This window comes from Vitis riparia, chromosome 18, assembly GCF_004353265.1.
Source record: "Vitis riparia cultivar Riparia Gloire de Montpellier isolate 1030 chromosome 18, EGFV_Vit.rip_1.0, whole genome shotgun sequence".
NCBI classification, from domain to species: Eukaryota; Viridiplantae; Streptophyta; class Magnoliopsida; order Vitales; family Vitaceae; genus Vitis; species Vitis riparia.
In genome coordinates, this window is record NC_048448.1 from 22,046,268 (window position 1) to 22,060,118 (window position 13,851).

The following is a 13,851-nucleotide window of genomic DNA, read 5'->3' on the forward strand; positions in this document are numbered from 1 at the left end:
GAGGAATTTTTGTAGGTGTGATAAAGGTGTAGGAAAAGAAAAGATGTTCAACTAATGTCATGTAAGATTAAGAAATGTCATGAAACATGTTTTTGGTATTGTTAAGGCATGTTTTCCAATATTAAAGAGAATGACACCTTATTTATTTACTACTCAAATAAAAATTGTCATGACATCTTTCTCCATTCACAATCTTCTTTAACAAATCTTAATTGCAGATAGATTAATTTTTTAATATGACAATGAAATGAAATTGGAAAGTGACAATACAAATCAAAATCAAAATCAAATTGGTTAGTTAAAATACATATTTGTAGAATCAATTATTTGAGGGTCTAATTTTTTGAAAATTTAATTTAAAAAATTATTATGACTCATCTTTCAATCGTATTTATAAGTATTCTACTTCATAGTCTCATTTCATTAAAAAAGAAATAATAATAATACAAGGATATTGTATCCAAAACTAATCATTCTAATATCTATAAACCCATAAATTAATTAAAACATTTAAAAAAATAAAAGGAGAAAAACCTCATCTAGAAGATGATTGGAAACACTTCTGCAAATTGAAGTGGCCCAGATTGCGAACTTGACATGTCTCTACATCCACGAGGGTGCGGTGCACAGAGACATTGACAAATGTCCCCAAACCTCATCCACCTGGTTGCTACGTGGCAGACAGGAATACACTTGTCATGGCCACCCAACGTCACCATGAACACATGGCAAGTTGCGACCACATGGATAGGAGGTTGGGTTGTATAAGATCAAAACAGCAGGGCTGAGCAGTTAAAGTGCAATGAGTTCGTTGGGGGTTTGGCGGGGAGGAGGGTACAACTCTTGGAACCCCCTGTCACCATCAGATGTCTGGGACCCTTTTGATTTTGGGTTTGGGGTTGAAAAGAGCAGGGGCCGTGGCCCTGATGACGATGTGTCTGCTCTCGCTCATGCTCACGTCGACTGGCGTGAGACCGATAACGCTCACGTCTTCCGCGCTGATCTTCCTGGTTTGTTAATTTCTTCCCTTCCGCTTTTGCTTCCTGCAACATGTTTTCCATGCTTTCTATAACGGAAATAAATGAAAGACAAAGAAGAGATAGCAATAGGCTGTACTGTAGGGCTATGCGCCCAAATATCCTCCAGCTGCAACACAGTAAGGTGCCTACTGTCTCATTTACACGCCTTGTTGACTGGCAGGGGTAAGGAGAGAGGAGCTGAAGGTGCAAGTGGAGGACAACAACATCCTAAAGATCAGCGGTGAGAAGACCAAGGAAAAAGAGGAAGTGGACGACCAATGGCACCGTGTGGAGAGGCAAAGAGGCAGTTTCTTGAGGAGGTTCAGGTTGCCGGAAAATGCAATCACGGACAGGATCAGTTCTGCGCTAAAGGATGGAGTTTTGACCGTCACTGTGCCTAAGAAAACTGAGAGTCCAAGCGGCGTAAGGACGATACATGTGGCCTAACTCTAACCTCAAGCTTTATCTGTGACGTGCTCTGAGTTGTATAAATGTAGCTGAGTCAGCTTCGTGGGTTATGTTGAGATATTATGAATGCTTTCCTTATATCATTCTTTCCTTATATCATTTAGTGTTGAGATATTAGGAATATTTAGATATTAGAAAAGTTGAGATATTATGAATATTGAAATATTAGAAATATTGAGATATTAGGAATATTGAGATATTAGGAAAGTTGAGATATTAGGATATTAGTTGTTATTTCCTTATATTATTCTTTCCTTGTATCATCCTTTCCCATTCTTAGAATGGTGATTACTCTCTATATATACTTTGTACATGAACGAAAGAAAGTATGAATGAAAAACTATCATTCATCAATTTGAAAGTATGAATGAAAAACTATCATTCATCAATTTGAAGAGGTTACGTGTAAATACTGTGGAGGATTATGTGTGGTGTTGCGTTGTAAGATAAATAAGAAAAGGATAGTTATCTTGGACGTTTCTATAACAATCTTCTTCCCTTAGTTCCCTTTCAGAAATATTCATTTCACTTAATAGTTATTTGTAGTCCTTCTTGGTTTGGGAATTTAACAAAATCATATTTAAAGTTGGTTCATGCATTTTACATGTAAACTCTACTCTTACCTAACACCTAACGGTAAAGGCTCACGCCTTCCACATGCAAATCCCATGACACCACCCAAATATCATGCCTCTAGGTCTAGATTATTAGAGATATAAATGTAGCATTTGTTATTTTTATTTTTTTTATTAGTGTCAGAAAAATTAAATTTAGTGGTCCGAGGCGAGCACATGTAACATGGTCGAAACGAGTTTCCGTAAACGGAAAGAAAGGATGCCATGTGGCAGCAGCAGAAATTTTGTGCGGAAAAAATTGGATAAAAGATAAAGGCACCCCACGTTACGAAGAGAGAAGCAGGGGCGATTAGGATTATCTTACAAAAGACAGCCGCTAATTCACGCTGTTCGCCAGCAAGCTCAGGAATGCTTCTATTCCCGGCGGCACCACCGGCACTGCCGCTTTCGGCCTCCAAATTGTCTAAGGGAAAGCCTTACGCCATCCAGCTCAATGGCTTCAATCGCAAGGTTCCTCTGCCGGTGCGTCTCAGGAGGACGGTGGTTTGCGGCATTTCCGGCGACGTTGACACATTTACCCAGTACTCCGGCTACCTTTTTAACCTCAGCTCTTCGGAGGCGGATTCGCTGACAGAGTACGACGTGTCTAGGATTGGAGCCATTTATCGGAACAGACCCTTGGTTCTGATTCGCCGCCTGTTCCAGATTGCTACTACGCTTGGGAAGTGGCTAGGGCTTCGCTACATCGATGGTCTCATGGAGCGCTCCGACCAGATGTTCGAGGTAAAATGAAAATGGAAAAGTTTAAATTAACGCAAAAATGAGGAGTTTTTGTCTTAGTTTTAATGGAAATTGGAAAAAAAAATAGTAAAAATTAGAATAATTTTAAATTTTCTGTCCTTTTAATCAAAGCATAGTAAGAAGAATAAGCGAATTATTATCATTATTTTCTGTCTTTTTAATCAAATTAAAGGAGGGAGAATCAGGGAATTATTATTTACAAAGTTTAAATATTGCTTATTGGCACCTGAAATTGAAACTGATTCTTATATTACAAGTAGTATTATGTTGCAGAGATTTTATGGCTAGAATCTGTAAATATTGGAAAGTGAAAAAAGATCTACAGAGTCCCAGTGAGGTTTATGGGGTTGTGAATTAACCATGAATTAAAGACAACATTTCCTATGTTTCTATTGGTGATGCTCGAAATCCACAACTTACATATTCTCTTCTCAAATATGTATATTTCCTTGAATTAACCATGTAATTAAAGACTTGACTTGTTTTTGCATTTCAGTTGGTCCATTTATGGTGTAAATAATTTCATATTGTATTTGGTATAGTTTATTAATTTCAATAATTCCTTGCAAAACCTGACAATGATCAATAACTAGCCTACATTTTTCCCCAGTGGCATACAATTGTTTTACTTACATTTTTATATTTTTGGCTAAGTCTCAAGGCCATTGGCTGCTGGTAAGTAGCTCCGGAGCATGGTTGTTCTATGACTTGATTTTGATCCCAATTATTATCTCTTTTCCCATCTTCTTTTTTCAGTTCTTTCTCTCTTTTCTTTTCTTTTTTAGTGTGACAAAATTTCCCATTTGCACTCTTTTTTCTGAGAATAAGCCATTTGGCTGTTTGGAATTTGTTCTGTTTGCAGTGACACTTAGACCATTGTTTTTGTATCCAGTTTGTTTTTTGACTGCCCATTCTTTTTGGTTCCCTTTTTAATTCTGTCTCTTTTTCTCTATGTGCAAATAAATTGAGATTGGATCCTTAACATAATGCTTCTGATTAGAAGATGAGTCAGTTTGTTGTGTCGTATGGAGGCATGCATAACTTCTTTTTGCTTGCTTGCAGGTTAGAGCTGCAGAGCTTCGGAAGATATTGGTAGAACTAGGCCCTGTATGTCTTTCTTCTCGATCTTAATGTGTTTTCAAACATTTTTTGGATTTATTTATTTATTTTTATATATCTGTACATATTTTCATTATTGTTCTTATGAAGTTCCCTTTTCTTTTTATTTTTAAATTTTGTGTGCATTCACCTGCGGGTTCTCTGGAGTATGTTTCTGTGAACTTTTTTGAACCTGGATCAATGTGATTGGATTATATTTTAAGGTATTTTAAACTTCGTTAGTGCCTCTTAATCCACATGTCTTCTGGTAGTGTTTTTTGAATAAGACATGCATTCACATTAGGATCATTTAACTTTGGTCCTCTTTCTTGTGGGTCAATATTTTCTTATTTAGGCTGAATGACTATATGGAGCTCTCAAAACTAGTTGTAACTGTGGAAATCCTGAAGGTACAGCTGTATGCACAGCTGTACCGCATAGCTGTACCGCCATCTGTATCGCATATAGTTGTTTCCGCTTCTAATTTTATTTCCTGATTTTATGAGAGGCTTCCTCTAAAATCAAGGATTAGATTTCTTTTTTAGGGTAGATGACCTCAATCATTCAGGTGTACATATCGATGCAATAATAAGTTTGAATAGTGTGAGAAAAATAAAAAGTTTCTTTTTCTTCCTCAAATTTCTTCATGGTATCAAAGCTAATTCTGAACCATTCAATCCGTCCATGATCAAATACGGAATGGCCACCAAGGACTCCTCAATCTCATAAGTCACCTCCACTGAAGAAGCTCCTATTCCAAGCAACAATGGAGGATTAGATGGTGTTGCTCTTCTCATTATTGGACACAAACTAAATGGGCAAAATTATCTTCAATGGTCCTATGCAGTCATGATGTTCATATGTGGTAAAGGGAAGGATGGCTACCTTACCGATGCAATGCCTTGACCTACGAAAGAAGAACTGAAATTCCAAGGATGAAAGACTGAGAATAATATGGTTATGTCTTGGTTAATTAACTTGATGAACAATGATATAGGAGAGAATTTCATACTCCATGAAATGACACAAGAAATTTGGGAGGCAACAAAGGAGACTTATTTCAATACAAAAGACACAACAGAGACATTTGAGATAAAAGGGATCCTCAATGATTTACGCCAAGGTGAGTTGTTTGTCACTCTATTTCAGTTTTTTAACTCGTTATTGGTAACAACTGGACATGTTTGAAACCACCAAATGGGACTGCCCAATGGATGCAATCAAATACAAAAAGATTGTTGAGAAGAAACTAATCTACAAATTTTTATTAGAACGGAACAAAAATCTAGATGTAGTTCGAGGTAGAATATTGGGAATTAAACCTTTACCTAACATCCGAGAAGTTACATCAGAAGTGCACCGAGAAGAAAGTAGAGAGAAAGTCATGTTGGGGTCACAAACCAATCAACCTGTCACCGAGGGTTCAGCCCTTGTGGCTCAAGGTCCTCCCAATCCTTCTAACGACAATTGACTAAGAAAAGGAAGACCTTGGTGTAATCACTGCCAAAAACCAGGTCATACCAAAGACACATGCTGGAAAATCCATGGGAAACCAGAGGATTGGAAGTCGTCACATCCTCAAAATGATAGAGAAAATTCAGGACACCATGTCACCGTAGAGGACAACTCTAATTCCAGTCTGTTCAGCAAAGAGCAATTGGAATTGTTGCAAAAAATGTTCAACCAGTCCTACTAGGTGGTAAATTCCTCCAATTCCATCATTAGGCCTGGATCCTTAGCTCAAAAAGGTAATTTTGTTACTACCTTGAAAGGAAAAATGGAAAAGTTGAGTCCTTGGATTGTTGACTCAGGAGCTTCTGATCACATGACTGGAGATGCCACAAATTTTCAAATTATACACCTGATTCTAAGGATTATATGGTTCATATAGCTGATGGTTCTCTCTCAAAGGTGGTTGGTACAAGTTTTGTTGTCATCTCTAAGGACCTAACTCTTGACTCTGTTTTTTTAGTTCCAAACTTGGATTCCAATTTGTTGCCCATTAGGAAACTCACTTAAGAAAAGAACTGTGTTACTAAATTTTTCCCAAACCATTGTGTTTATTAGGATTTGAATTCAGGGAAGACGATTGGCAATGTTGAGGTGTGTTTAAGACTCTATATCTTTGAAGTGACTGATTATATTAAAAGACAACCTCAATCGACAGTTGGTGAAAAAGGGTCTTTTTCTGTCTTTAGTTTTAATAAAGATAGTAATGTTATGTTATGACATTATCGTCTAGTACATCCTAATTTAGTTAGTTTTTAGTGTGAAATTTGTTAATTATTATCCAGGCATGTTGGCAAGCCTTATCCAATTCAACCATACAAACCATCTCATCCTTTTTCTATGATACATAGTGATGCTTAGAGATTATCTAAGATAAAGAACATAATTGAAACTAGATGATTTTGTGTCCTTTGTTGATGATCATACTAGAATTTCTTAGATATTACTAATGAAACAAAAATTAGAAGTGGGTCAATCTTCAAAAAATTTTATAACATGATCCAAACTAAATTCCATGCCAAAATGCAAGTATTGAAAACTAACAATGCAAATGATTATTTCAATTTTATCCTTGGGGAAGTTTTATTAAAAGAAGGTATAGTTCATCAAAGTTCTTGCATTGATATTCCTCAGCAAAATGAGATAGCCTAGAGGAAGAATAGACATTTGTTAGAAGTTGCAAGGGTCCCTATTGTCAAAGGATGCTTCAAATGACCCTCCCCATGGGCTTATATAGAGCCCAAGAAGCTTTTGGAAACTCCTACACTTAGCCATTAGTGGGAAGAGTGTGGAAGGTTTTACAAAAGCTTAGAGAAATCCACACATCTCTACACTATGGTGGAAGACATGAGAGGAGTCCAAGGCTTTCTAGAGAATTCTAGGAATCTCTTGTTTGTACATAAAATTATGTAGGGTGTTCTACAATCTTCTTGATTTGTAAGGAACCCTCCAAGGTTCCAGAGAGTTCCATTGGTGCCTATAAATAGGCGAGGGCCTCATTTGGCCAAGGCACCACCCAAGAACCTAACCAACCAAGCAAGTGAGTCCCCAAAAGCACTTGTAAAGCTTTCTTTGAGCAATAAAAGCTTCCATTCTTTAAGTGTCGCCTACTATGTCTTCTAAAGCTTCCGAGTCGTGAGCATCTTAGCCTAACAAGCTAAGCATTGGGAGTAAGGCTGACTTAGCAAGATCAAGTGTCTTGACTTGTCTAAGTGTCGCACGAGCTTAGGAAAAGACTAAGTCCGTGACAAGTGGTATCAGAGCGCGACTACGAAGCCGGTATAGTAAAGGAAGCATGTCGGATCCTAATGTGGAGGAGATTAGCAAGCAAACCCATAGGAGGGAGACCGAGCCTACTGCACGGGGCAGGGGTAAGAAGGATAAATCTTATGATGCTGTTGCCAACATGGAGGCAAGGTTAGCTAAGGTGGAGCTAGCCATGGTGGACACTTGAGAGGGGTTAGACTTGATCGTGCAAGGCATGGAGAAGGGTTTAGAGGATCTAAGGGAGTAGATCGAAGATATTCGTGAGGGGGTGCTAGTCTCATAGGTTCAACTGTCACACGAGGAGTTTGTGTCCTTCCAAGAAAAGGTCTTGAGCATGCTTGCTAGCATGGAGTCAAGGATAGAGACCTTGGCCACTAGAATGGAGTCTCGAGACCAAGAGGTTAGGCAGGAGTTGGCCATCTACAGGGCTGCTGTGTCGGCATGGGTCATGGCCACATAGGAGGCATCTAGGGTGGAGGTGTCGAAGCCACAAGGGTTTAGTGGCAAGCGGGATGCCAAGGAGTTGGACAACTTCTTATGGCATATGGAGCGATACTTCGAGGCTATCACACTGACTGATGAGGCGGATAAGGTAAGAACTGCAACCCTCTACCTTACCGACACAGCTACTCTATGGTGGCGTCGGAGGCTTGCCGATATGGAGAAAGGCATTTGCACCATAGAGACGTGGGAAGACTTCAAAAAGGAGATCAAGAGGTAGTTCTACCCCAAGGACGTGGCTTACCTAGCTAGGAAAAACATGAGGCGTCTCAAGCACATAGGCTCGATATGCGACTATGTCAAGGAATTCTCTTCGCTCATGCTTGAGATTCCTAACATGACCGAGGAGGAGTTGCTATTCAACTTCATGGATAACTTGTAAGGGTGTGCTGAGCAGGAATTAAGGCGCCGAGGTGTTCAAGACTTAGCCACTGCTATGGCAATAGCAAAGTCTTTAACATATTACAGGAGGGGAGACTCCTCCGAGGTTGAGTCTTTGGAAGATAGCTACGCCATGAGTGGGGGAAACAAGGTTTCAAGGGATTACAATGCTTCTAGAATGGGATCAGGCAAGACGCCTAACGTTTGGGAAGAATGGGGTAAGGCGGAAAGGAAGGAGTTTACGCCTAAAATCAAATGCTTCCTGTGTGATGGTCCACATTGGGCACGAGATTGTCCAAAGAGGAAGACACTCAGTGCCATGATCGAGGAGAGGGAGTAGGAACACGAAGCACATATGAGCTCAATGTAGCTGCTAGGTGCCCTCCAAGTCAACCCAAAGCCTAGTACGCCTAAGACCTCCTTACTATCAGGTATCAGGGGTGCAAGTAAATGAGGCAAAAAGGGAGCGAGCTGAGGTAGCCCGCACACACATGGACAAGGTCACCAAGGAAAAGGTGAACTCAATGGGTAAGAGGAAGCAACACTCCAAGCATCGAAAGTGCAGGTATCTGCATCCATCCAAAGCCTCACGGGAAAAGAAGGTGAAAAATATCCTGGCTGAACGGGTCACAAGGAGACAAGGGGTCCCTTCTGTGATAGAGTATCTAGTCCGATGGAAAGAACTACCTAAGAGGCAGATAAGCTGGGAACATGCGGATGCCTTGAGAAGGTTCTGGAAGCACATTGAGAGGTTTCAAGAAGAGGCAACGACGGGGACGTCGACGACATAGGTGGGGGAGAGTGTAAAAGGATACTTTAAATGACCCTCCCCATGGACTTATATAGAGCCCAGGAAGCTTCTGGAAACTCCTACACTTAGCCATTAATGGGAAGAGCCATTAGTGGGAAGAGTGTGGAAGGTTCTACAAAAGCTTAGAGAAATCCACACCTCTACACTATGGTGGAAGGCATGAGAAGAGTCCAAGACTTTCTAGAGAATTTTAGGAATCTCTTGTATATTCTTGTACATAGGTTTGTACATAGAATTATGTAAAGTGTTCTACAATCTTCTTGATTTGTAAGGAACCCTCTAAGGTTCTAGAGAGTTCCATTGGTGCCTATAAATAGGTGAGGGCCTCATTTAGCCAAGGCACCACCCAAGAACCTAACCAACCAAGTAAGTGAGTCCCCAAAAGCACTTATAAAGCTTCCTTTGAGCAATAAAAGCTTTCATTCTTTAAGTGTTGCCTACTACGCCTTCTAAAGCTTTTGAGTCGTGAGCATCTTAGCCTAGCAAGCTAAACATTGGGAGTAAGGTTGACTTAACAATATCAAGTGTCTTGACTTGTCTAAGTGTCGCACGAGCTTAGGAAAAGACTAAGTCCATGATACTATGCTCTCCTCCCATGTCCTGAAGAATTTTTGGGGAGAAGTTGTACTTACTACAACCTATCTCATTAATAGAATGTCTTCTTATGCCTTGAGTTTCCAAACACTATGCAAAGTCTTTCTCAAATCATGCCCTAGGACTTGGCTCATTTCCTCATTTCCATTGAAGGTATTTGGTTACTCAGCCTTTGTTCACAATCCTTAACAACATTGAAGTAAGCTTGATCCTAGGGCCACTAAGTGTATTTTCCTAGGATACTCTCCAAGCTAGAAGGGTTATAAGTGTTACTCTCCCATCACAAAAAGGTTCTACACCTCTATGCATGTGACATTCTTTGAAAATTGAAGAATTTCTGAATTCCTTTATTGATACTTTAGGTACACACCATACACATATATATACACAAAAGACTGAATAAGAAAATATCAATCTAGCTTGATTCTCTCCTAAAATTAGGAAACTGAATCATCTTAAATGATCTCTCCTTTTTTATTCTTAAAATACTTTCCTAAATTAAAACCCTAACTTTGAATGTCAAATTTCAACACTCCCCCTCAAGCTGGAGAATATATATCATATAATCCCAGCTTGCAAGTTAAGTCTTCGAAGTTAGGCCTAGGTAAAGCTTTGGTGAGGATGTCTGCAGTTTGGTGCTTGGTAGGAACATAGTTCAATTTAACCGTCTCACTAGTCACCTTCTCTGTGATGAAGTGTCTGTCAATCTCAACGTGCTTGGTCCTGTCATGATGCACGGGGTTCTTTGCTATGCTTATAGCTGCCTGATTATCACACATCATCAGAATTGGAGATGAACTCGTTTGTCCCAGTTCACTCAGAACCCTTTTTATCCAAATCCCTTCACAGATTCCTTGTGCAAGAGCTCTGTACTCAGCTTCTGCACTACTTCTGGCTACAACTGATTGCTTCTTACTCCTCCAGGTAACAAGATTTCCCCAGACAAAAGAACAATATCCAGAAGTGGACCGCTTGTCAATGATGTTTCCTGCCCAATGCGCATCTGACTATACTTCAGTATCACGGTTCTCTGTCTTTCTGAAGAATAGACCTTTCCCTGGTGTCATTTTTAAATATCTAAGAATCCTGTAGACTGCTTCCATGTGTTCCTCAGTGGGGCTGTGCATGAATTGACTTACAGCACTCACTGCAAAGCCAATATCTGGCCGAGTGTGTGAGAGATAAATCAAGCGCCCGACGAGCCGCTGATATCTCCCCCTGTCTACTGGTGTACTTTCTTTCTCGATACCAAGTTTCTTCTGATTATCCATAGGAGTATCAATTGGTTTGCATCCAAGCATACCGGTCTCCTAAGAAGATTGAGTATGTATTTTCTTTGAGAGACTACAATTCCCTTCCTTGATCTAGCCACTTCCATACCAAGGAAATATTTCAAATTTCCAAGGTCTTTAACTTCAAACTCTTCTGACAAATACTTCTTCAAATTCTGTAATTCCTCCATATCATTCCCAGATAGAATAATATCATCAACATAGACTATCAATATGGCCATTTTCCCGGCATGAGACTTCTTGACAAATAGAGTATGATCAGCCTGACCTTGTTTGTAGCCCAGCTTCAGGACTGCTTTTGTGAATCTATCAAACCAGGCTCGGGGAGATTGTTTAAGGCCGTACAAGGATTTTTGGAGTTTGCAAACCTGATTCTTTGCCATACTTCCTTCGAAACCAGGTGGTATTTCCATGTAGACTTCCTCTTCTAGGTCACCATTTAGAAACGCATTTTTTATGTCCAGTTGTTGCAAGCACCAATCTTGATTGACAGCCAATGAGAGAAGAATCTTGATAGTGTTCAGTTTTGCAACAGGAGCAAAAGTCTCCTGATAGTCTATCCCATAGGATTGTGTAAACCCTCTAGCTACCAAACGAGCCTTGAATCTCTCGACTGATCCATCTGCTTTGTATTTTATGGTGAAAATCCACTTGCACCCCACGGGCCTCTTCCCAACCGGCAAATCTGTGATAGTCCACGTCCCATTCTTCTCAAGTGCATCAATCTCATCTTGTACTGCCTTCTTCCATTCTGACATTTTGAATGCCTCTTGTATTGTGTTGGGAACCTGAGTATCATCAAGAGAAGTAGCAAATGCTCTGTAAGATGGTGATAGCCCTTCATATGTAACATAATTCCCAATTGGATGATCTGTACATCTCCTAACACCCTTCCTCAATGCAATCGGCAGAGTAGAATCATCAATGCTGGGAATTAACACCTCTCCAACCCTATCCTCACCTATGTTCTCTTCAGGAAGACTTGAATTGGAGTCAATATATTGGCCACATGTTGATTGTGATCCGTGCTCTAATTCCTGTCTTTTCCTCCTCCTGATGTAAACTTGTAAGTTATCATTAGCAAGTTGTGGGGCTATAGGTTGAATAGGCATGGGAGACTGGATGGTCACAGGAGAAGGAACATTTGTGTGCTGGGCTGGCTGGACTGATGATGGCATGGGTGTGGACAACTCAGTGGGCGCGAATTGGGAAGGATTTGGTGACTCTGAGTGAAAAGAAGGTACACCCTCAAGAAGAGACTCCCAAACTTGATGTTCATTCATGCTCTCCCCCTAAACATGAGATTTGGAATAGAAGAAGACATGTTCAAAGAAAGAGACGTCCATGGTGGTGTAAAATCTTTTGTTGGTTGGAGAATAACATTTGTACCCTTTTTGGGTTGGAGAATACCCTAGGAAAATGCACTTATTGGCTCGAGGAGCAAATTTGCTACGATTTTGAGGATACACATGAACGAATGTCGTGCAACCAAATACTTTGAGTGGTAAATCAGAAGAAGCTGCACGGGTGTGAGGAAATTGTTTTAAGAAAAGTTGACGTGGGGATTGAAAGGTAAGCACTCTGGATGGCATACGGTTAATCAAATAGGTAGCTGTGAGAATAGCTTCCCCCCAGAAATAGTTTGGAATATTAGAGGAAAACATAAGGCACCGGGCAACCTCCCAGAGATGTCTATTCTTGCGTTCAGCCACCCCATTTTGTTGTGGGGTGTCAACGCAAGAACTTATGTGGATAATGCTGTGATTTTGAAGATAAGTACTGAGACTACTAGTAAAGTATTCCTTTGCATTATCTGACTTGAGGACTTGAATTTTGGAATTGAATTGATTTTGAACCATAGGATTGAAGGTTTGAAAAATGTGCCCGACCTCTGACTTTTCTTTCATAAGGAAAACCCATGTTACCCGTGTATGATCATCAACGAATGTCACAAACCATCGAGTGCCAGAAATATTTTTTATCCGAGAGGGACCCCACACATCACTATGTATTAGAGAGAAAACAGTCGAAGGTTTGTATGGGATTTGAGGATATACTGTTCGAGTATGCTTTGCAAACTGACAAATTTCACAGTGATAAGATGCTGGATTTTTATTGATAAATAATCTGGGAAACAATTTTGCAAGGTAAACAAAGCTAGGATGACCAAGGCGATAGTGTAACATTATAATCTCACTATCTTTATTGACCTTAGAATTTGACACATAATTGAAAGACTCTAACATACTCTGAGACTGTACGCAACTTGCTTGAGAGACTTGGTTTGAGAATTGGCCACATGAGAGGAGGTAGAGCCCGAAACACAGTTCAGCACTGCCAATCATCTTCCCCGATTTCAAGTCCTGAAAAACACACGAGTTTGGATAAAATTTAGTAACACATTGGAGATCACGGGCCAGTTTGCTAATGGACAAAAGATTACAATCCAAGTTTGGAACATGGAGGACAGAGTCAAGATATAAGTCTTTAGTAAGTTTGATAGAACCTGTCCCGGCAATTTTTGACTTTGAACCATCAGCAATATGGACGGATGAATGACCATTACTTGGCTTGTAATTTTGAAGAATGGCAACATCTCCTGTCATGTGATCAGAAACACCTGTGTCCACTATCCACGGCTTCATTCCTCCTCGATTAGCAGTGAAGGCTACACTGGTAGTACTGCCACTGCCAACTTGGCTTAATAGTTTCTGTAGCATCTCCATCTGCTCTTTGTTGAATGGACTCGGCTCGGGAACAGATGTGCTCTCAGAGTTGGCAGCCACGTGTGCTTTGCCATCTCTGTCAAACCGTGGCTTTGGTTTCCAATAAGTCGGTTTGCCATGAAGCTTCCAGCAAGTCTCCTTATAATGGTCTGGTTTCTTACAATAATCACACCAAGGCCTATCCCGTTTCTGACGATCTCCACCACTACTATTCAATGACTGAGCAGTAAGGGTAGAGGCATCCAATGTTGGGGCAGGTTGCTCTTTGGATCCCATCATCACTTTCTTTCTACTTTCTTCACGCCTAAC

At 40.2% G+C, this 13,851-nt stretch overlaps 2 protein-coding genes across 3 annotated transcripts in view; both read left to right on the forward strand.

The window, feature by feature from the left end:
• Positions 1-802: 802 nt before the first annotated feature.
• On the forward strand, positions 803-1,980 carry LOC117905543 (18.1 kDa class I heat shock protein-like). The gene is made up of 3 exons (XM_034818442.1): positions 803-1,010; positions 1,201-1,533; positions 1,886-1,980. Exons 1-2 carry the CDS (start codon positions 803-805, stop codon positions 1,464-1,466), a joined length of 474 nt encoding a protein of 157 aa, XP_034674333.1. The 3' UTR covers positions 1,467-1,533; positions 1,886-1,980.
• Positions 1,981-2,273: 293 nt separating this feature from the next.
• The window catches only part of LOC117905343 (uncharacterized aarF domain-containing protein kinase At1g71810, chloroplastic), an 80,366-nt gene continuing 68,788 nt past the window's right edge, over positions 2,274-13,851 (forward strand). Inside the window, exons 1-2 of one of the 2 annotated variants that reach the window (XR_004649726.1) lie at positions 2,274-2,845; positions 3,926-3,970. Coding sequence is in view for 1 of the 2 variants with exons in the window: in XM_034818250.1 (XP_034674141.1) it covers positions 2,471-2,845; positions 3,926-3,970 (420 nt within the window). In the remaining variant the exon portion in view is untranslated. The remainder of the gene's footprint in view (positions 2,846-3,925; positions 3,971-13,851) is intronic. The other variant, XM_034818250.1, reaches the window with a different exon arrangement.

What these genes read in the sequence shown, in the direction of transcription:
- LOC117905543 (XM_034818442.1), top strand. Translation starts at nt 803, where the DNA reads ATGAGTTCGTTGGGGGTTTGGCGGGGAGGAGGGTACAACTCTTGGAAC. An exon ending in CTTCCGCGCTGATCTTCCTG is followed by an intron (nt 1,011 to 1,200) that starts GTTTGTTAATTT and finishes GTTGACTGGCAG; the next exon opens with GGGTAAGGAGAGAGGAGCTG.